General features: G+C 40.2%; 2 protein-coding genes across 5 annotated transcripts in view; both read left to right on the top strand.

The window, feature by feature from the left end:
- Positions 1-7,348: 7,348 nt before the first annotated feature.
- LOC311266839 (vimentin-like) lies at positions 7,349-14,411 on the top strand. Its single transcript, XM_084369434.1, has 9 exons — positions 7,349-7,948; positions 8,346-8,406; positions 11,316-11,411; positions 11,721-11,885; positions 13,005-13,130; positions 13,340-13,560; positions 13,650-13,693; positions 13,785-13,870; positions 13,974-14,411. The coding sequence occupies exons 1-9, from the start codon at positions 7,422-7,424 to the stop codon at positions 14,013-14,015; spliced, it is 1,368 nt and encodes a 455-aa protein (XP_084225560.1). The 5' UTR covers positions 7,349-7,421; the 3' UTR covers positions 14,016-14,411.
- A 1,858-nt stretch (positions 14,412-16,269) lies between these two features.
- The window catches only part of pde1cb (phosphodiesterase 1C, calmodulin-dependent b), a 103,006-nt gene continuing 96,215 nt past the window's right edge, over positions 16,270-23,060 (top strand). For 2 of the 4 annotated variants that reach the window (XM_084368439.1, XM_084368438.1), the window contains exon 1: positions 16,271-17,038. In XM_084368439.1, coding sequence (XP_084224565.1) covers positions 16,777-17,038 — 262 coding nt within the window. In that variant the 5' untranslated portion in view covers positions 16,271-16,776. Of the gene's footprint in view, positions 17,039-23,060 lie in introns of all 4 variants that reach the window. The other 2 variants (XM_084368437.1, XM_084368440.1) reach the window with 2 other exon arrangements.

Here is a 23,060-nt window from a genome sequence, read left to right as displayed (position 1 = left end):
ACAGACCAGCTTGAAATATGTGTGGCCAGAGGATATTATCCTTGACATAAGTCCGATGACAGCGGGTCATTGGAGAATTTGATGCTGTTTATTTGACGTGTTATGTGGATGACAGAGGCGAATGCTGGGAAGTTATTATTTCCCTGCGTCCCCTCAGTGTCCCTGACCCAATCACTCCCTGCAAACATGCATGGAGAGAGACAAAGAAAGAGGGAGACAAAGAGAGCGAGAGTGAAAGAGAGGTCTTTACGGGGTGACCATACTGGATTCTTTCCAAGGGTTTTGTCAGTCACTATGGAGATTTGGAAAATAGCCCCTGCAGTTTAATTCCTCTGTTGTTACTCTGGCCGAAAGGTATCCAGTGGAAGCTCAACTCTGTCGTCTCGTACTCTGCTCTTTTTGCTGACCGCTGACAGAAAAGCTTAAGTTCCCTTATGCTTAAGAAAAACAGCTCTCAGCAGATATAGAAACGAAGAATGCTCACTATAACGTGGTGCATTCAGTATCAAGGTCCTTTATTTGAAAGTATAATATGTAAGAATTCTGCATTCAAATTTCTAAAAACAACTTATCCACTATAAATTGCCGAGTTGTGTATTTACATTACAATGTTTCCAACAATGTCCAAGCCAAGAGAAATCTACAGTTATTCAAGCTAAAAGTATGTTTCATTTGGTCGCCACTGCTTCTTCCAGAATAGGGAAGTTGGCAAAGACTACTTTTGAGGTGAATAAAGCTTGAAAACTTTACCTCATCTGTGAACATTTGCGCCTGAATCCCATCAGATAGATTTTTCATCAGCTGTGAAGCGAGTTTGACACCAGGAACATTTTGTGTTATCCATGCAGTGTTGCTATGCCCCAAACAGCCAGTTTACTGTACTGTACACTAGCTAACCTTAGCCAGCAATGGCCCACACTGAGGGTGAGTGTGTCTGTGTGGTTAAATTCAGGACAACTCTCAATGAAATGAGTAGCCTACTCACCAGAGACTCTGGTTCTCTCTCTTCTTTTGCCCTCTCCTCTCTGTAACGTTATGTTCATGAAGTAAAGTACATTTTCCCTCCAGCTCCAGTCGGTAGTCAACATTACAGAACATAAACACCCGAAGTTGCTAACTACTCATAGTCATGTGAAATGTGACAAAGGGCCCGACTACACACTGCTTTTTTGTTGCAAGCAAAAGCAACAACCACTGCTTCAATCAAAATTATTTTGTAACTTTATCATTTGTTTTTCATGCAATATCTTAAGTTTCAGATAAACATTGTGTAGGAAAAAGAAACAAATTGTCCCTCTGTACTCTGTACTTTGTTCTTAGTTACTGTCGTCCACCACTAATAACGACCTGACCATCACACACAGACTTGACAAAAGCTCCACGGGGACCCTGGCAGGATTTACAGCCTTTCTTTCTCTCATTTAGATTTACTTCAGTCTGATCTTCATGCATTCAATGAGGCGTACTACACACATTGTGCTGCAGCACTCCCTCCACTAAATCTGCCATGTAATGAGCCACAAAGAAGACCAACCAAGTTATTAGACCAAAAATGTTTTATGTAAGTTTGAGATGCGCTGCTGCAAACTGCACACTAGAAACACTCATTTCTGTAACTTTATAAGTGCACAGAGTTCGTCTCTGTAAACGGAGAAGCCCCTGAATCTTTCTCATTCTTTTAGCTTGGGCAAATAATGTTAGGGGCGATTGCTATGGCTACTGTGCGCGCGGGTCGGTGAATCACCATCATGGGAGATGAAACAAAGGATGCCTTTTTGCTGCCCAGCTCCTGCGGTTTTCAAGCGATGACACCCAGAAACAAGATTTAACTTATCTGTGGCCCTGTCCCATTACAGCCTGACTGACTCTGACTAATGTTGCATCTTATTTGATTCTTCTTCTCATCCTGTTCGACAGTCTCTCTAGTGAGCTCTCCTGCAGTGCTGTTGCTTTGGAGAGAAACAGGAACCTCAGCAGCAACATAAATTAAAACAACCAAACGCTAAATTCCAAACATTGCCAAGAATGGGAGCTATTTGGCCTAAACTGTGGCACTGGCAAACAGCGGGCTACAAACAATAATTACGGCCTACTGTCTGCATTCTGTAGCTGCAGTTAGGTGACAGATCAGCAGTACACAATCCCTGCTCTGTCTGTGACAATCCCGGCCTCCTCTGTCTGTCTCTGCGGCCAACGCCGGCAGAGCTGGCTGATAATGGGCCTGGGAGCAGGAATTTTTAAGGCCCCCCTGCCTCGAAGTGAGTGTTGATCATGTGAATTTCCATTGCCAGTTTAGGGTTCCACTGTTACTCATACTGGGACCCCTGTGTGGGCCCTCTGAGCAACACTTGTATTGATACACTTGCACAATAATTATTTAACTATCTGGCCACTTTGTTTGTCACTGTATAATTTATTAAAGGATAAGTTCACTCAAAAATGAAAATTCAGCCATTGTCCCCTCATCCTCATGCCGATGGGAAGTCGGGTGAAGTTTTGTCATCCACAAAACACTTGTGGAACTTCATATCATTCTCCTAAACAACTGAAGTAGCTGGGGATTTGTTTTAAAACATAAAAATACAACTGAAAAAAAAAATGTATTGGCTCCATCCGGCATAATCCAAGTCTCTGAAATCCCTGAGATCCAAAACTGATTTGAAAAGACATTATTTACACCCCTGATGCACAGTCAAACTCTGACTTCAGACATGATGCGTGCTACTGCTTTTAGCTTCACAGCTACAGTGAAGATTTCGACTTAAAGAAAGGTATAAATAACATCTTTTCAAATCAACTTGGGATCTCAGGGCTTGCGGAGACCTGGACTAAACGAGACAAGCTGGATGGATCCATTTTACGTTTTAAAACAAGTCCCCATCGACTTAAGTTGTGCGAATTAAGAATGCTGCGACCGTGTTTTGCCGCAAAGCTCCAGAAATGTTTTGTGGACTACGAAACTTTGCCCAAACTTTCCATCAGCATGATAGTCAGTAGATAATAACAACATTTTCATTTTTGGGTGAACCTTTTCTTCAAGCCCCATGCTAATAAAGAAATATAATGTCAAGACAAGTATTTCATTTCATGCCCACTACAATTTAGAGGAAAACATTCTTCTTGTTATGTTGCATTTACTTGATAACTAGAGTTACTACTTTACAGATGAATATGTGATTCTGAAACATTCAAAGGGGGCTACCTGCTTGCTACAGCTTTACTAGGTTATTGTTGTGCTACTCCAAACTAAACTGTTTCACAACTGATTTGTATCCAAAATAACTTCAAAGCTGGATCTAAGTGAGGGTGCCTTTACACTCCTGACGCCACGTCTTTATTGGATTTATTAATTAATAAAATTGAGTAAAAGATAGAGGGCTTCAATGCTGTCCTTTTGAGCAGGTACTTTCCAAGATGTTGTTATACAAGCAGTGGTGGAAAGTAACTAAATACATTTACTCAAGTACAAGTTTGAAGATCTTGTGCTCCTATTCCATTTTGAAAGGACGTGTCCTTAACGACTCTGTAAGGACACTCCCACACAGAGTTTAAAAGCCTGCAACTCCCCTCCAGTTAGTTAGAACAGAAGAAGCCTCTTGGATGAGAGGTGAAACGTCTTCAAGAAAAAAAGAAGAATTACCATGACCTGGATGACAGAGAACCTTTATCAAAATACCATTTAGTTTTGTGTGAACTACATCTCTTGCTCCATATACATCACCAACACCAACATGGCTGTCACCTCGGCACAGAAAAAGTATGAATAAAGTTGAAAGTCACAATTAATCTGGTGATGTTGACAGCTGAAAGGAGAGTTAATTGATTCTGTGAGCTAGCTTATATACAAGACAGGCTCTACAAGGTTTCAGTTATGGGTTTTGGTGAGCGTTAAACATGATAACGTCACTAAACTGCTTCACAAAGATCAGAGCCAGTCACTGAGTAGCTGGATTCATCCCTGCACAGTCATATCTCAGAGGCAACAATGCCAAATTCAAAGCATTGCAGCCACCCAAACCCTCAGGGCAAAAGTGTGAAAATCTCACTGAAAGAAATATTTGTGCCATCAGGCTGGTATCAAGTCGACAAACAAACAAGCAAATCAGATCGTCCTTCCTGCCTTCTTCCCTTGAGTTTCTAAAATGCTCAGCACACCCAGCAGCACCAGTGCAGTGTGGTTTGGAGGTGTAGGGTGTCACTGGCTCAGCTCTGCTGCCCTGCGTCTCCCTTCACAGTCACTGAATCTCAGCTCGTCAGCAGCACTGCAGCACCGACAGCACTGTGCGCAGAGGTGGGAGGAAGTAAGAGACACAGACAGACAGTCAAGGAGAGAAAAGACTTCTCTAACATGTCTGATATATGTTCACGAGCTGCTGCAGGTCAATCTGACTCAATATAAACTACAAACATACACTTCAAAGCTGCGGCAAACCTGACAGTGCTGGACGACTTTGATTTGTACCCCACCTCAAACTCTTCTTCTTTTAGTGTCTCTCTCTGTGTGTGATCATCAAAGACGTGTGTGTGTGTGTGTGTGTGTGTGTGTGTGTGTGTGTGTGTGTGTGTGTGTGTGTGTGTATCAGATAAGTGTGCAGCCTGGATGTGTTTGCATGCTCTGCCTCTTGCATGTTCTCTAAATCTGATTAACAACTGTGAAGCTGCTGACTTGCACATGCTGGAGTGAAATTCTCCTTCTCACTCAAGCGTTCCGCACACAGTTTAGTAAACGGTGTGTATAATATACTCCAGTACACACAAATACACATGTACACCACAGCTGATAAATAATATTAGCATGGGTGGATGACAATGTTTTGAGGAGTCTTATGACCAGTGATGGAATGTCACTAAGTGCTGTACTTGAGTACAATTTTGAGGTACTTTATCTGCTACTTTTGGAGGCAAATGTTGTACTTTTCAGTCCAATATTTGATAACTCTATTAACTAGTTACTATGCAGATTGCATGCTGCATCAGTGCAGTTTTAAATGAACTAATTTTGTAGAAAATCAGATTAAAAAAATGATTCCAATAATCACAAACATGCTGAATATCGGTCGGGTAATCGGTTGACACATTGTATACAGTATATACATAAGTGTTGTATGGAGTACCCGAAAGTCATACTTTCTAGCAAAAGTAAAGATATCATGTTAAAATATTACTTTGGTAAAAGTAATACAGTTGTACCTGAGTAAAAGTCTTATTAAATGTACTTAAGCATATAAAGTACAACTAAAAGTAAAGTATACATATACTTACATGTATGTACACACTGTATACTCTGGGTTGACTGATTATCTACTTGACCGATTACTAGACCCGATATTAAGCTTTGTCTTGTTTATTAGAATCAGTTTCTTTTTTTAATCCGATTGCTGATAAGATTAATTAATTTAAAAAATGCATTACTTTGGCTCTGATACAGCGATCTACAAAGTAACTAGTAACTTAAGTTATCAAATAAATGTAGTGGAGTAAAACATACGCTACAATATTTGCCTCTAAAATGTAGTGGAGTGGAAGTGAAAAGTAGCCGAAAAAGGAAATACTCAGTACTTTAAAATTGTACTTAAATGCAGTACTTGAGTAAATATACATAGTTACCTTCCATCACTTCCATACAATTTACTTTTACTTGAACTTTTGATACTTAAGTACGTTTAATATCAGATACTTCAAGACATTACTCAAATACCGTCCCTATGGGTGACTTTTACTTTTGCCAAAGTAATATTTTAACACGATATCTTTACTTTTACTCAAGTGTGACCTTTGTGTACTTTTCTGCAACACTGACTACAAAACAGTGATCCACAAAATTGATTGAAAACCTTTGAAAACGACACACGTGGTATAAAAATCCATGTGGAATGTGTGTTTTTGTCGCTTGAGAGACGAGAAGAGAAAGAAATTGATTAAATGAATAAATCAGTTATCAAGAAGAAATTCTCAGTACTGTATTGTGTCAAATCTGGATCGTGAGGATGAAATTTTACTTCCCTGGGAAAACCTTTTTTCTCTACACGCACATTAAAATCTTCCAATTATAATCTTCTTTGTCCTTTGTCGCACTTAAATAGTGGCCTGGGATCAGATTCATATCCTACTTGTTTAAAGTTTTCTATTATTCATAAGCAGATTTGGCAAACATCCAAAAGAAACAACTATCAGTAGCACAGTCTGCATCTCCTGACACTCATGTGCTGTTGTACTTTAAGGGGCACCAATGTAATTACCTCAAATGTAATTTCGGCTTGTGCACAGTGAGGTTTAAAACTGAGCATCACAATCTGTGGTGTGACTAAACATACCGACTGTCACTATACTGCAGGGGTGGAAGCAACTTAAAATAACTACTCAGACTACTTTAATTAGTCTGTAATTTTACTCATACTTAAGTTTTTCCACTTAAATATCATTTTAATACCAGTAGTTTCACTTGTTTTTGAGTAATATTTCAGTAATGTAACTGTACTTGTACTTGAGTACAGATTCTCAGTACTCTTTCTCAGGGCCGTAGCTACCATTGAGGATACTGAGGTTGTGTTCTCTTGGGTCTTTGATATCTTAATATATATATATATATATATGGTAAGACTTTATAATATCCATCATATCATTAAAAGAAACAATTATATATGAAATAGTTTTTAAATTATATTCACTGTTAACAAGCAATGAAATGCCTTATAAACTATTTATAAGCAATTGTTTACTGAAAAGTTGCAAGTGATGTTTACAATACTTCGTGAAAGGTAAATAAAATAAATAAATACTCTGTAGTTCATGTATACATTATTTGGATGGCCATTAAAGAGTTGCAAGTGATATCAATATTAATGTGCCTTTTATTAATGATTGTTATAATAGAGTGTTACCCAGGTTAATAAGTTCTTCTCAGCATAGAAATAAGTTTAATGAATTTAAGTCAGAATTGGCTGTATTTTCCACTTATCTTCTTCTTCTTCTGTCAGAATTTGAGTCCAGTTTTCATCTATCTGCTGGCACTGATATTATTTCCTAAGCGATTACCGGTCTCGTCAAAAATGCAGAGAAATGCATCGATTTATACCAAAATCTTCAAAATGTTCCTGATGGGTGGGGTGGGGGTCGGAGGGGCATGACCTCAGTATTTCTAAAACTCCTGGCTACGGCCCTGCTCTGTCACCCACTGCTTCACCGAGCACAGCACCAACACAGTTTGGGCCCAGTTTGACGCAGGATCTGTTCTGGACCCGAGAGACAACCTTCCCGTGTTCCGCTCTCTGGTTGGATCACCGAGGTGTCACTCAAGTCACCGTTGAACCATTTGCATAAGGAGGAGACTATAAATAAGTAACGGTTCAGGGAACGCCCTCCCAGGCGCACAGTCGGGACAGGAGCAACACTGAGCGATTGTCTGCGAAGCCACAAGAAAGATGTCTCACAGAGCAACTCCAAGTTCCTCCTACAGGAAGATGTTCGGCGGGGAGAGAGTCTCCACCAGGAGCAACTACACCAGCCGCCAGTACTCCATCCCGGTGCGCTCCTCCCGGGCGACCTACAGCGTCTCCCTCGCTCCCACCGTGTACGCAGCGAAGACGCAGCGGCTCCGGAGCAGCGCGGCCATGCCCCGGCTGGCCTCCGAGAACTTGGACTTCTCCTTGTCCGACGCCATCAACACTGAGTTCATGACGAACCGCACCAACGAGAAGGTGCAGATGCAGTCGCTCAACGACCGCTTCGCCAGCTACATCGAGAAGGTCCGCTTCTTGGAGCAGCAGAACAAGATCCTGCTGGCGGAGCTGGAGCAGCTGCGGGGCAAAGGCACGTCCCGGGTCGGAGATCTGTACGAGGACGAGATGCGGGAGCTGAGGCGCCAGGTGGACCAGCTCACCAACGAGAAGGCCCGGGTGGAAGTTTACCGGGACAACCTGGCGGAAGACATCGACCGGCTGAGAGAGAAGTAGGAGGCGTGGCACCCTTTCTGTCCTCTAATGTGTGATGATAGAGCTTTTACAGGCCTATGAAGTAGATCAATTATCACGAGCGTGTGCATGACTGATTATTAATCATAAACATGTTATATTGACCTGAATGCAATGTGACTTTACGCGCTTTCTCCTCATGAATACGCGCCAGCCACTGCGCAAAACCCTGAACTTGAAGTGCTGCTGCAGCTTTGTGTCTGAGTCGAGTCTTCCCTGAAATGCTTTCATGCGTAAAGTCGAAGTGAGGCAGGAGAGGGCAGACATTTTTGGAAGCAGAAGAGGCTGTTTTTTTTTTTCTTTTAAAGAGGAAGAGTCCCAGTAGTGGCTGCCTAAATAAAACATAAAGTGCCTGCTTTTTGTCTGTCTTTGCAGGTTGCAGGATGAGATAGCCCAGCGGGAGGACGCTGAGAGCAACATGCAGAGCTTCAGACAGGTACAGTATGACTCAAGTATTGAATTTAATTTTTTTTTTGCGATGTTAACATCTGTTATAATTGTGTTATTTTGCAAAGAGAGCCCTCCTCTGCCACACCTCTCCTGCCATATGGGGTCAAAACCTGAAACAAGTGATGTCAAAGAGATTAGATAAGCCTTCATTATCTCTATGAGTCTCACTTCTGTGGTGTGACTGTCTGCTCTCCCTCTATCTAATTATCACTCCTGAGCTGCAGACACAGGAATGCTCTCTTTCTGATGGCACAACAGCAATTTCCATCCATGATCCGAAATAGCTGTCGAGCAGCAGAACTGACCCCGGCCCGGTACAAAAGGCCAAGTTGTGGCTGTTAAGTCAGGCCTGCAACGAGAGGAGATCTTTTTAAGTCTGACTGGTCACGCTGAATGAGCTGGACACAAACGCGACAACAGTGTGGACCCAATGTGGTTATCAGAGCGAAAAGACAAGCCGCCATGTGATCCGGCTGTCTCGTTCTGGTGAGGGCATCAGCACAGAAGAATCTCACTCGTTATGGGCTTGTCAGAGATGGTTGCCCATCACTGGGTGAGCAACGAAGAGCTGATGGGATAGCAGTAGACATGTAACAATAAACCTCAGTTCCCCAGTGGTTATTTCCTTTTTAAGATCCATCAATACATCACCCAATCACGTCCATGTGAATGACAGGAAGGAAGTCCCTGTTGGCTGCCATGGTGGCACTCATACAACAATGCAGGGTCCACAGCCGGCTCCCGCTCAGTCAGGCAGACAGTCACTCCTCCAGCCTCGGGCCTGTTTGGGAAACCCTGCTGAATAGCACACTTTGTTTGTGGCATTAGAGCAGGCGCAAAGCTGCTTCATTTGCTGATACCTCAATTACCAGGCTGCCAACGCCCTTGACAAAGCACAGCGGTGTGGTGCCACCGGCCACACATACGCAAGAATCGAATAGAATAGAGACGGATGTTTTTACAGCTACACTATTCTTACGTTATAGTGTTTTTTTGTTCAGAAGAGAACATTTGCCTTACGCTTCATTCAGTTGAATGAAATGTTACCAGTTCTTGAACCACGCGGTAACAGAGCTCGCAGTGGAATAACTATTTCTACCAAAAGAGCCGTAGAGATTTTCAGGCTAAGAATGCAGTTAGGTAATAACAAAAGGGATTAAGGGTCTCTTGAACAATGCTTCTGCAGTGCCCGCTTTATTCAGTCAAACTCCCTTATACAGGGACGGAATCACTTAAAATTATTGGACCCTTTCTCCTCCCAGAGGTAAAAACAGACAGAAGTGCAACTATAGAGTTTCATTTGCTTTTTTTTATTGTCCAGTAAGGGGCTTAAGGCTCCATTTGGCAAACTCTGTGCAGCTGATCTGCAGTGCTGAGGGAAGTAGTGAGATCCTTTTACTCGAGTAGAAGGTAAAAATAGGCCCTTTTCACAGCACACATTTTGACTTGTCAAAGCAGGAAGAGCACAAGTGTGACCAATGACGTTAACGCTGGCTTGGTTATATCAACTGTCCCAGTAAGTCATGTCAATGAGTGAGCATGCGCATTGCCGTAGCCCTTCAAATACCTCAACTTAATGGAATGCAGCCTCATTAATTTATAATTTTCCTGCTTCGACAGGTCAAAATATCGCAGCAAAAAGGGTCTAGCGATTGGTCTAGGGTTAGCAATTGACCCATATGGTTTAACCAGGGACGATAACAATACTGATTATTTGTAATCAAGGAGACCAGTAATCGATATTTCGAGCCGATTTACATTTGCAGTAAAAATGTTAATCTTAGCGTCAAACATTAGAATAACCAGCGTAAGTACAGTTTACTCAAGTACAATTTTGAGTTTTTTTGCTTTTGTATTTCCATTTCATGCTATTTTATCCTTCCACTCCACTACATTTATTTGCGAACTTTAGTTACTTTACAGATTCAGATTATCCAGTGTTAATAGGCTATTACTTGTGGCATTAAACCAATCAGATGTTGTGTTTTGGGTGGGACCACAGACACAGAGAGGAGATGCTGCATCAGATCCAAAGCAGCAAATTTTTAAATTATTGCATTGCAATGGAGATTGATAATCGACCACGCCGATAATCTGTATGTCCCTAATAGAAATAAAAGTAAGTAAAAAGTAAAAGTAAGCAACATTACTTAAAGATGCAATGTGTAAGAATTTGAGTTAAAAACATTCATGATGACATCTTTGTATTTTGTGATATCTACAGAAGTCAGCATGCTAACCAACTAGCCCCAGTCTGTCCTGGTCAGTCAGGACCACTAGCTGCATGGCTAACTGAGCCAACTAGCATGTGGCAGTTAGCAGTTTCCCAGCCCCCTAGTTGTATTGAGTACGAGTTCAGGTGGCCAATTATTACATATTGCACCTTTAAAGTGTCACAAGTAATAGCACATTTTATGCCGAAACAGTTTTTTGTGAGCGAATGGGCTCTTAAAAAAAACACTGCATCATATGAGCTCAGCATATGCTCTGATGGTAAAATTTTTATATGAAAAGTGATTAATGACTATAGATATAAAGAAATGTAGTGAAGTACAATGTATTTCCCTCTAAAGTGTCTAAAGTGCCCATGATGTATTCAAGCACTGTGGCCTAAAAGGTGCTGCAGTGTACACGACACGTGAAAAACACGAGAAAGCACCTAATTGACATCTGCAAGGACGCTCGTCACGTGTCTACACTCGATTGTTATTGGATGCATGCGTGAGTGACCTTGCTTCGCTACACAATAGGTCACTTTGTGTATGTGGGCGTTGTGTGAGTGTGCCTATGCAGCATGTGAAAGAGCGTTTGTTTTTTCTATGTCAGCAGACACATAATGTATAATTCATGTCACCTTCACAAGTCACCTCATTAAGAGTCGGTGTCACAACACAGGATGTGGACAATGCTGCCCTCGCCAGACTGGACCTGGAGCGGAAGGTAGAATCACTCCAGGATGAAATCAACTTCCTCAAGAAGCTGCATGATGAGGTAAGCTTCCTCTTTTTGTGTCCAAAGCTGACTCTAGTTCAAAAAACACTGTGCATGCACTGCCTATCAAACTAAAGGCAAACTACAAGAATACTGGGCCAAATAATTGTAAACCTGCCCAGACTGAGGACTAAAGCAGTCGGGTTCAATGCTTCAGTGCAACTTTACACTGACAGGAAAGTCATGGAAAAATATACACAAGAACATTAAAATAAAATGCTGACGTACTCGTAATAATGTCCCTAATGAATGTCATCTGAGTTGGCAAAAATGTATTTGTACATGCCTGTTCTATTGATTGTATTGCAGGAAATGCTGGAGCTGCAGAGTCAGATGCAGCAGCAGCAGCATGTGCAGGTGGACATGGAAATGGCTAAACCTGACCTGACAGCTGCTCTGAGGGACGTCCGCCTGCAGTATGAGAACCTGGCCTCCAAAAACATCCACGAGTCTGAGGAATGGTACAAATCCAAGGTAAAGATCTTCCACTGATAACAGCTAACAGGAGAAGTCTACTCTCTCTGTGTTCATGAGCAGACAGGGCAACCTCTTTATGGGGTTCTCTGTCCTGATTGGATAAAGTTGGCAGGGATACCAGAAAATGTCTTTTCTCTTTTACTGCATGAGTGGGGGGAGGAGAGAGTTTGTGGGTTACTGACCCACCACTTATAAAAGAGGTTACTGTAGGAATATAAAGCTATTTAACACTTAAGTTAATACAAATATATCACTTACAGCAACTTTAAATTTATATCACTTTGAATATCACATTTGTTTGAAACAATAGTCTTTTCTCTTTGGATTAAGCCATTAAAAATAATTTGTATGTGTCAAATTACTGTCAGAAAGAAGAGAGGGTGAGAAAGCACAGCTGGTACTGGTGTATCGTTGCTGCCTACAACACCAGTAGGTAGTTGTTTAACCATAAAAATATCTATGCACCCTCTGTACACGAACTGCGAACAACTTGTGAACAGAGTTTAGCGTTTGGCAGCCAAGAAATATTTCCCTTCGGACTTTATTTCAGGTAGACAGAAACACAACTTGCTATGCTAATGTCGCAACAAATTGACAACTGCTTGCTAATAAGTTCACTATATCAACTTAAAAAGTAATGATGTGTCAGTGTTGCGTTTAGAGCATGTTTATAGTGCCCCCATGTGGCCAAAAAATCAGCTGGTGTTGGTTAAAATTAACTACAGCTATTATTTTTCTTTAAAAGGCATTAAACCATCTGCCCAAGTACTATAAGAACTGCAGTAAAATAGAATCTTCCTTTTTCTTATAACCCTTAAAAAATAAAAAGATCAACGAGCATTCAGCAGCCAAGAAAATATTTCCCTCTGGACATTTATACTAAAAGCAGCTCAGTACATTAGAATCTTTTTTTGTCTTTATGACCTTGAACAAGCATTAAAACTGCTTCAACCACCAAAGTGTGGCGTCATGTCTGCAAGTCCCTGTGGCCACATCTTTTATAACTTACACGCTTCACCCTATCTGCCATATTCGCTCTCCCTCAACCTCTGACTCATCATTTATTGAACAATTGATTTTTCTCCCTCTGTCTATGTTTGTCGCTATGATTGCCAGTTTGCTGACCTCACCGAAGCCGCCGCCAGGAACAATGATGCTTTGAGAGTGGCCAAGCAAGAGGCCAATGACTATAGACGTCAGGTTCAGGCACTTACCTGCGAGGTGGATGCCCTCAAAGGAACTGTGAGTATACACACTGCATCATACAAGGAAATAATACAAAGCCCAATGTTTCCAATCCAAAAATAGCTTGAGTCAAACAAATCTAGCACAAAAAGCCACAAAAACAAGGCATTTGTTTGAACGATGACACAGCAAAGAGCTCACTCTTGTCTTTTATTTTAATTCACTGCCTTGAGTGTCATTTTGTTCCCTCTTGACTGCTGTCCCAGAATGAGTCCTTGGATCGCCAGATGAGAGAGATGGAGGAGAACTTCTCCCTGGAGACGGGCGGTTACCAGGACACCGTAGGACGTCTGGAGGAGGACATTCACAACATGAAGGACGAGATGGCTCGTCACCTTCGGGAGTATCAGGATCTCCTAAATGTCAAGATGGCCCTGGACATCGAGATTGCGACCTATAGGAAGCTGCTGGAAGGAGAGGAGAGCAGGTAACGCATAATGACCTTTGTCTGAGCATTCATGTGATTCAGCAGAGATGCAGATCATAGTATGTGGCCTTTACTGTCTCCATTTTCAGAATCACCACCCCACTGGCTAGCTTCTCATCTCTAAACCTGAGAGGTAGGATCACAGTCCGCATGTTGATTTCACAGCAGGAATGTGATAAATATATCGCACGCTAATAATAGAACACACTATTTCTCTTTTTTAGAAACAATGATGGACTCCAAGCCTCATATTGAAACCTCAACAACCAAGAAGGTTCTCATCAAGACCATTGAGACTAGGGATGGTCAGGTAGAATCCACTTCAAGTGATTTCCAATCAATGAAGTAATTTCCTGACGGTCTTTTGAGCTCAGACTCATCACCCTTTCTCTGTCCTCTACATCCTTGTTCAGGTGATCAACGAGTCAACCCAGAACCACGATGACATGGAGTGATAATGTCGTTGACTTTGCCAAACAATCAACAAAAGCAATATGAAGAAACACAATCCACTGGGGCTTCAAGCAAGCAAACAAACCAACAACACACGAAAAAGCAAACAGCTTCTAAAAGTGCCTTTATATGTGATGATCCAGTAAGCCTGTTAGTTGACACAGACTGTATTTTGCTTCCTCTCCTCTGCTGAGAGTATTCTCTTTTGTCACATTTGTTTAGACACAATAATGAGATCAGCACAACATAGAAATCCTTATTGAGGTCTACAAAAATCTTTCTTTGTAACCAAAGTAGTATTTTTGATCAATACAGCATGCACACTCCAGGAAACAATGTATGCTAAAGATGTCACCATTGCCTGTACGCAGCAATAAAACATTGAGACTGTAATTCAATCCTGTGCATGAGTTGTAATACTTTAGTAGCATTAGGTTAAACAGTTCCTCATATAAAAAAAGGGGAAACTGGTATCATTTTAAGCAATGCAAGAATGGTAAAAAGAAAAAAAACAAGTAATTAAATTGTGGAATCTTCAATTTTTCTCAATGAGATAAAACCATAACATGCAAAAGATGTTTCAAGAAACAAAACTGATTTGGGAAACTAAATTGTCCTGCTGTATTTAAATCATTACAATGAACTGGAACTAGAAATGAGTAGATTCAGGTTGGATTAAATATTAAAACCTCCTCACTGACGCTTTTAAAGTGTGGCCAGTTCCTTCTCAGGATGATTTTCCAGCTAACCACACCCTGCTGCCCTTAGCGTGATGGTATTTTTATACACAGGAGAGACAAAGTATCAAAAACACCATACATACAATCCAGTACCCCCTGGGTCCCACATCTTTTGCCTCTAGAGTTTTTTTTTCATTACAGAAAGTGTATTTAAATCCATATATACACAAGAACAAATATACATTAAGGCGTACTTACAGCTGCTGATTTGATCTTGAGATGAGATCGTGTTGTCAGCTGCTCTTTCCGAGGTCAGGTGTGAACTTATGAAGCTCAACTTTCAAACAAACAAGGATGAGTAAGTGTTCAGACCAAAAGGTAAATTTAAACATTTAAAAGTTCATGACAACCACACAAACTCTGTCTGATGAGGAAGCTCATTATACGTGACATGACTGAAAACCCCCAGAATTAAACTGACATTGAGGTAAGAATGTTTGACACTTCATTCAGTAAATATCAATTGTAATGAGCTTTACAAAGTGAAATGTCATCATTACACAATGATCTTTTCAAAAGTTCAACCAAAATGTAGTAACACTGACATTGCATAACAAGATCTAGATAAGATAACAGTACATTTACTCAAGAACTATAGCTACACACACTTTTGAGATACTTTACTTGAGAATTTCCATATTATGCAACTTTATACTTCTTCTCCACCTCATTTCAGAGTGAAATAGTCTACCTTTTACTCCATTCCATTTATCTGACAGCTATAGTAACTTTTCAGAATAATATCACGTTATATGTATCATGATTGGTTCATAAATAATGCATCAAGTACTTCTTACTTCTGGTGCGTTAAGTGCATTTTGCAGATAATACTGCATACTCATTTATTTGGTTAATATTGGGTTAATATGTTGACTGCAGGACTCTGTAATTGAGTTATTTTACATTATTGTATTGCTATGCTTATGTAAGTAAGAGGATTTGAATACTTCTTCCACCACTGAACACAGATGATATTCAGTAAAAAAGCATATTCATCTTGACAGAGTTACATTTTATCATTAAAATATTAGGAGGTTTACAGGTCACAGGTCAAAATATTGCAGCATATTGATGCTGCTTTTACTTATTTATTGTTGTTATGTTCTCTTCATTAGCTTTTATTTTATTTTTACCACAGAGGGAATGCCAAAAGAAGTTTCATTGTCCCTCGGTATACTGACAATAAAGAAATCTTCAATCTTGAATAATGTCAAGATCAAGGTATCAGTATAAATGGGGGAATCCCTGGCTTGTTTATAGGGGACAGAAAAATATTGCGGTGCTGATAAAAAACTGATCCCCAAATCAAATGATGCTGCTCTGAATTCACTTGAGATCCTGCTGTACTTGACTGCCATCTGTCGGTGGTCGACGTTAATTGAACCACCTGCAGTGGTGGCTCGTTCACTGAACAGCAGGATCCGTTTTGTCACAAGTAGCCAGAAGCTCCATTAAATCACATTTTGGAATTTGTTTCTTTGACCCAGGTCAGATCTCGCGATAATTGACCCAACATACGTTAAAAACGCGATTTTAACGAAGGACGATCTTGGCTAATTTTGCTTATAAAACAAACAATATTAGGCACATTTCCGTGAGTGCAGCTGTAATTCTGCTTATTTTAATAACCCGGGATGGTTGCCAGTTAATTAATGTCGCTTGTTTTCACCGGTCTGCCCCGAGAGATCAGTGTGTTTGTCGACAAGAGCAACTTCATCCATGTGACGTGTCTGCCGGAGGAAACGCGAGTGGAGGGGGATGCCGACATGATCCGGTTAAACTCTGTTTTTCGCTTCTTCTCATTTTGATATCTCGGTCAACGTGGCTTAAAATGAAGTTACAAGCTAACAGTGTGTGAGTGACAGTGGTGGGTGATTTTTTTTTTGTCTTCCCAGCGCCTTGTTGGTTGTTTATGGCGAACAGACCACAAACAAAAATGGAGTCAAGTTTCAACAGGTTCGAGTAAAGATGAAACTCAGAGTAACCGTTTCCGACTGAAGCTTTTAACCTTTTTTTTTTGGTGATGGGCTCGGTGACTTCTGCTCTAACAAGGACAAGAAACGCGTTGGTGAAAGTGGGTTCAGAGCCGGAGAACCATGACCCGGAGAGGAGCCATTCCGCTCCGGAGTCGGACCGGTCCAGGAAGAAGAGCGCACGGTTCAACGTCGCCAGCCAAACCTGCAGGCAGAGTTCCCGCCAGTCGCTGTCCGAGGTCCTGAGCAGACAAGACTCAGACAAAGGCCGAGAAACTTCCAAGAAAAAGACTAACGAAGCTCAGCAAAGTGGTGAGTTGAACAGTAAACTCAAGTCCACGCTTTAAAGGGGCACTATGTAGCTTTGGAGAAGAGATTCAAAGTGAGAAATATTCATCTTTTCCATAACTGAGCTGTTCTCAGAGGAATATAAGGTCCTCAGAACACTGTTTGAAGCTGGATAGGTTGCAGGGTCCGCCACATATAAACAAGGTAAAACAGTATGAAATTCATTGACTGTTTTGTTTATGCCAAACAAACTAAATCAACAAATTCTTTGTTTTCATGACTGATTAAACTGAATAACTGACCTTGAAGGGGCACTATGTAGCTTTGGAGAAGAGATTAAAATATTTAACTGAATAAACAAGTTGAAGCTAGAAATGTGGCAGGGTCCAAAGTAAAACAGTATGAAATTGTGTTTTCCTTAAGGTCAGTTTGTTTATTCAGTTTATTCAGTCATGAAACCAAAGGGAGCTGTTTTAATTTATTTTGTGTAGGCATAAATAAAACATCAAATGAAGATCTTTCTCTTCCGATTGAAATTTCTTCCCCAAAACTACATCGTGCAACTTTGAAGGACAACACAATTTCATACTGTTTTACTTTGTTTGTATTTGTGGGCTCCTGCCAAATATCTAGCTTCAAACAGAACAGCTTATTTATTCACTTGTGGAAAAGATAGATATTTCTGAGTTTGTATTCTTAGCTTGTTAATCTTGTAAATATTAAAATTCTGAGTTTGCTTTTTTCTCCAAAACTACATAGTGCCCCTTAGGTAAATTGTACATAAGTGAAGCACATGAGTACTTTGTTACTCAGTTACAGTGTAACCCAGGCTGTTCATTTGGCTTTGTACTAGTTTGAATTGGCACCAACTGAAGGTCATATACTCATATACAAATTACCTAAGAACTTTCTCATTAAAGGGAAATTTCCCAGTTTTTGTGAGCATCCTGGCCTCAAATACAGCAGCTGTGTCACTTTATGCTGCACATCTCAGTGGTTCAGCTCATGGATTTATCTGTAGATGAGAGCAACTGGTCACTTCAGAGGATTACTGTGAATATGCTACTGGAAAAAAGAGGTATTCACTGAATGAATGCCGAGCTCTTTGAAGACCAGCCTCAATGCAACATATCTCCACTACCAAAGCATCTCTTTGATGTTCGTGGTATCCTGTCCCTCAGACTGAAATAAACCAAATTACAGTCCTATTGATTTTAACAAATTCACACTAGAGACTGCTGTGTTAGGGAGATGTTTTATGTTGTCTTTATTGGAAAAATACAGTGCAAAGTTTTAGCTAATCAGCAACAGTTTTCAGGTGAAAGCACACAAGAAATGAGGTAACATATTAAAATGATTTCTGTTTTATGGGAGATACAGTACACGGTATGAAGTTTATCCAGCAGTTCACATTTCAGTGAATTTGCGTACAGTAAATAAGCCCAATTCAGCTTGAATCTGTTGTGCAGCTCATGTAGAAATCTCCTTTAACTAGAACACTTTATTTTGGTAAACATATTTAATTTTTTTAGCTTTGTCCTGTGAGTTGCTCAGTGTTTCCTTCAGTTCATCCTGTTTATCTTGAACTCTCACCACTCCGTCACCTCCAGTTCCAACTCCCTACATATCCGTCCCAGAGGAAAATACTTCTCCCTGACTGACTTCTAAAATACCATCTGTACTGTGGCGTTTCCATGACTGTATGACAGTGTAGACTCCCGTTGAGTTTCCTCCCCTGTCCCTAGTGATGTTCCTGTGTGTTGAGGAGTCTCCCCTCCCTGACTCTCCTCTGACTATACACTCATCTGCTTCCTCCTGAGGACAAAACGCAGACACTTTCCTCCCGATCAGCTTACCTGCTGGGTGTTCAGTGTTAGACAGTCCCTGAGGTGAAGAGATCTTAACTACTGCTGAGTTCTCCAGTAAAAAGAACAGTTTGACGTCAGCTCTAATAACCTTGGATTGTAGCTCTGGCCTGAGCTGCCATACCAAATGAGACCACATGACCACACAATTAAAACAGATAGGTTGTTTTAAACTGTCAAGGCTGTTTCAGCTACCCACAATACATGAACAGTGTAGCAGAAGCTTTATGGAAAGTGTCTTACAGTCAGTCCTCACAATCAGGTGTAAATATAAACTACTGGAGAGATTTTGTAATAATAGTGTTGTTGAAGAGCTGCAATTACCCTGCTGTTGATTGCAATACTGGCACAAGAACTAGGTCACATTCAGGGAGTTTCCTGTGGTGTGCTAGGAGCTGGAGTCACGCTTTTGGTGTATATTATATTATGTAGACAAACTGTATGGTATTTCCATCCATAGCACCTTTGTATGAGAAAGAGTGGTGTAAAGTTGTGTTTGAGACTGTAGTGTCACACATTTCTTGTATACCTGTATACATTTATGATTTATTTACTGAATGCACACAATGTGCCACTGTTTTATTGAGCAGTGGACAAACACTTTTGTTTGGAAATGAAATATTAAATAACACTCTAATGATGAATTAAGTAGGTAAAGCCTGTAAGCAGCATACTGAAAATGTCTTTATTTAGAAACACCGACTCTCCAAAAAGCTCAATTTATTTTCCAAAGAATACTTATTCTATATACAGGATTTAACATTTGGGTAACACTTTAAGCCAACCTATTTAACACTTAAAAGCAGTATATTAACTTTTAATAAATGGGTTATGACGCACTATAAGGTAGTTGTGAGCAGATGTAAGGACATTTTTTAAGTGTTAAATTTACAGTATTTTTCCAGCGATGATATCTTCTCCTATGCACACATATTTTCCATTATTACAACTGTGTTTTATTCCATTGTCAGTCATCGATACACCAACCTCACCTCACAGGACCCCAGCGTGCAACTAATTTGGTTGCACATGCTCCCAAAAATCTGTCAAGTACAACAAAACATTTTCATTGGTCGCACCAATTTTTTATCCTGACTTGCTGAATATCAGGCGCACTTGCCTGATATTCAGCAAGTCAGGTTAAAAAAAATGTTAGCCTATCAACACATTTTCAGGAGAATAAATTGTAAACTATGAATACATTTTTATTGGGAACACCTAAATTAAGTACTGGGGCACCAGTGCAACCAGTATAAAAAGTTAGTCTGGAGCCCAGCCTCATGGGTACCTACAGGAGGAGTTTTAGTCGTTGCATAGGTAAACGCTAATATCTGCTAGCATTTAATCTAGTATCGTATGTGAAAAACCATTTATGAGATGCTTAAATGGCACTTATGTTTATACATGCTAAATAAACGGACATCAAGTAAATTGTTACCAACATTATCAGAACATAATTAAGTTGATAACTAGTGAGTCCTCCGGAAAAAAAACATCATGTACTGTATACATTTTCACGAGCACTGTGGAAAATGATGCATGAATGCTTCATAAATGTGTTCATATAATATAATAGATGATTAATGTTTTTGGATTGGCACCCTGACACTAATGTATACTAACATTACTGCAACTGTGTCTACTACTATATGACCATGCATGCTTCATTAATAAATGAAGTGGCACCAGCTGGCTTCTTGGATGGAAATCTATTTTGTAATTGGATACTACAAAAACATAATACAGTACAGAGGCAACACAAATCAACGAATGATTAATATGTTCAATTTTTTATAATACAACAGACCTATTATTTTATCATAACCAAGAACTAAAACCAAGCTGTGAGAAAAGAAAACAATACAGGACAATCCATTACAAGCCCAGTGACATGGGATGCAGCTGTGACACATGTTATAAGTTATTGATGTCAATTTAAAATGACACTGGATCCAGCAAGTGTGTCCCACATGGCAAATATGTTTTCCATCTATTCGTTTTTTTTCACCTCTCATGCTCTCATCTCTGCCTCACAGTGGTAGATGGACCTATGCAGGTAAAGGAAGTGAGGAGGCGTAAATAAGGAACCAAGAAAAAGAAACTCTAGTCTGTGTTTAGTGTAGATTTTGGTGACCCTGTGTCATGTTTAACTATGGAAAAATGGCAACAGAGCGTATGATTTACTGAATTAGGTCTTGTTTTATAATCAACACCCATGGCAAGTGTTTAGCTCTGGTGTCTGAGCTGTGTGGCCTGTGTGACCAGTGTAATAATTTGCCCAGTCTGTTGTGTCTCTAAGCACTACATGTGTGACAGATGGATAAAAAGAGCAGAACTGGTTTCCACATATTGCAGATTAGTGACTTTGGTCTGTTGGGAGGATGTCTGCGCTGTATTCTAATCAAAAGGTTTACATTTGTTTGCCCTGCTGACCTAATACTCACCCAACTGCTTTTGCCTCTTTGATCTGGAACCATGCTGGGGAAAAAATCATTAGCTAAACTTGTCCGCTATATAGCTCCAGACTTTTTTTCCCCTCGTTTTCCTTCAGGGTCTCAGTGCAGCCGGATTCAGATGACAGTTCATGTAGCTCTCGGTTTTGTCAGCTCATTTCCCTCAGGTTTCCAACACAGGCTAACATTACCCTTAAAGGTGCCTCTAATGAGTATTTAGCAGGGGAAAAGGCAAGCTCCCTGACACCCTCTGTGTCTTAATTACATGACTGTGTCACTGTGGTGACAGTGGTGTGGGGACTGACAAAGTGTGTATCGTTCCACAGTCTAGGGGAGACCTCTAATGAGCTTGTTTTTCTGTCTGATTGCGTCGTTGTTGTCTTGAATCCTTTTGTGCTACTGGGACAGATTACACAATCAGAAAGCCCCAAAACTGATCTTACGTCAGAATGATTTACACAATAAAATGACGGCAAAATGTTGGTGAAAGGAACGTGTAGGACTATAATCCAGTTAGTTTAGTTAATGTAGTGATTTTCATAATTGATGTATTTTATTTATCTGAGTGTAAACATATAATTTAAATGTGTTGATTTATTGAACTGGATGATTACTTTTCCACAAATAAAATTGGACTGTTGGAGAATTGGGATGAATTTGGTGCTAGAGGCTATTTCAGACCCCCAAGTTAGTCCTCCCCTTTATCTTCACAAATAATTAATGTCTGTTGGTAATGGCCTGTCCTGGTGTTTGATGACCAGATCAAAGGTTGAGCGATACTCAATGGATGTACAGCGAAAGCAAGCAGGTGTGTTTTTGTGCCAACAATCCACTGAAGCATCGGTTTGTAAAAAAACAGCTCAAGTTTATTTCAAAAACAGTAGAAAAAAATTGAGATAAATTTAAAGGAGCAGTTGTAACTTTCTGCAAATATCTCATCAGAACTGAATGAATTTTGTGTCTTTTGCAGTGTTTCATCAAAAACTGTCTGCACAGATGTAGGTGTGGAAAACAGACACTGAAAAAACAAAATAGTGAAATAATCTTTACATTCCATAAAAAAACACCCCGGTGTAATGAGTGCTACTTGCTATTTTAACCCCTTGTCATCCTCAGTGTAATGTATGCAATACATGTCTGAAAGGTCTTCCCGTTGCCTAGTGACAGTGATGTCGCTCGAGTATTGACCCTTGAAGAAAATGGATCTTGACAAGACTCAACAGATGTATGGGCATAGGATACACCTCTCAAAAGGAGCTGTTGTACAACATGCTCCCTTTGAAATGGGCCCTGGCATACAAACGATTATACATATTGCGCATTTCAAGTGTGAACCTGAATTCTTGGGACGCATTTGGTATCTACAGTATGATGTAATGCTGTATCAGCAGTCCAGAGTCACACCTTTCTCATTAGATTGGTAGCGCATTAAGTGTATTGAAAACACATAATTCTAACTGAAATAAAGCATAAAATTAAACATATTCAATAAAGTATTTGATAGCATGAAAATGAAATACATCACACATCTGTTAAGTAATCTTGTTTGAAACAACCTGAGTCTTGTATGTGATGATCATACAAAATTCATTTGATGAATAGAATTAATATTTATAAATAAGAAATAACAATCTCAAATGCTCTCCTTGGAGTACTGTCTGTCGGTAATAATTTTTTTTATTATAGCTGTTTGATTGTTGATTTGTGATTGTTCATGCAATAAACTGA

Source organism: Pagrus pagrus (genome assembly GCF_965226575.1).
Source record: "Pagrus pagrus genome assembly, chromosome: 12".
In the NCBI taxonomy this organism is placed as follows: Eukaryota; Metazoa; Chordata; class Actinopteri; order Spariformes; family Sparidae; genus Pagrus; species Pagrus pagrus.
The sequence above is the reverse complement of the archived record's forward strand: the minus strand, read 5'-3'. Positions and strand labels throughout refer to the sequence as shown.

Bases quoted from the DNA above. Each gene is read 5' to 3' on its own strand.
- LOC311266839 (XM_084369434.1), top strand. From the start codon at position 7,422: ATGTCTCACAGAGCAACTCCAAGTTCCTCCTACAGGAAGATGTTCGGC. The intron at 7,949-8,345 runs GTAGGAGGCGTG...CTGTCTTTGCAG, and splicing joins ATCGACCGGCTGAGAGAGAA to GTTGCAGGATGAGATAGCCC. The intron at 13,694-13,784 runs GTAGGATCACAG...TCTCTTTTTTAG, and splicing joins CTCATCTCTAAACCTGAGAG to AAACAATGATGGACTCCAAG.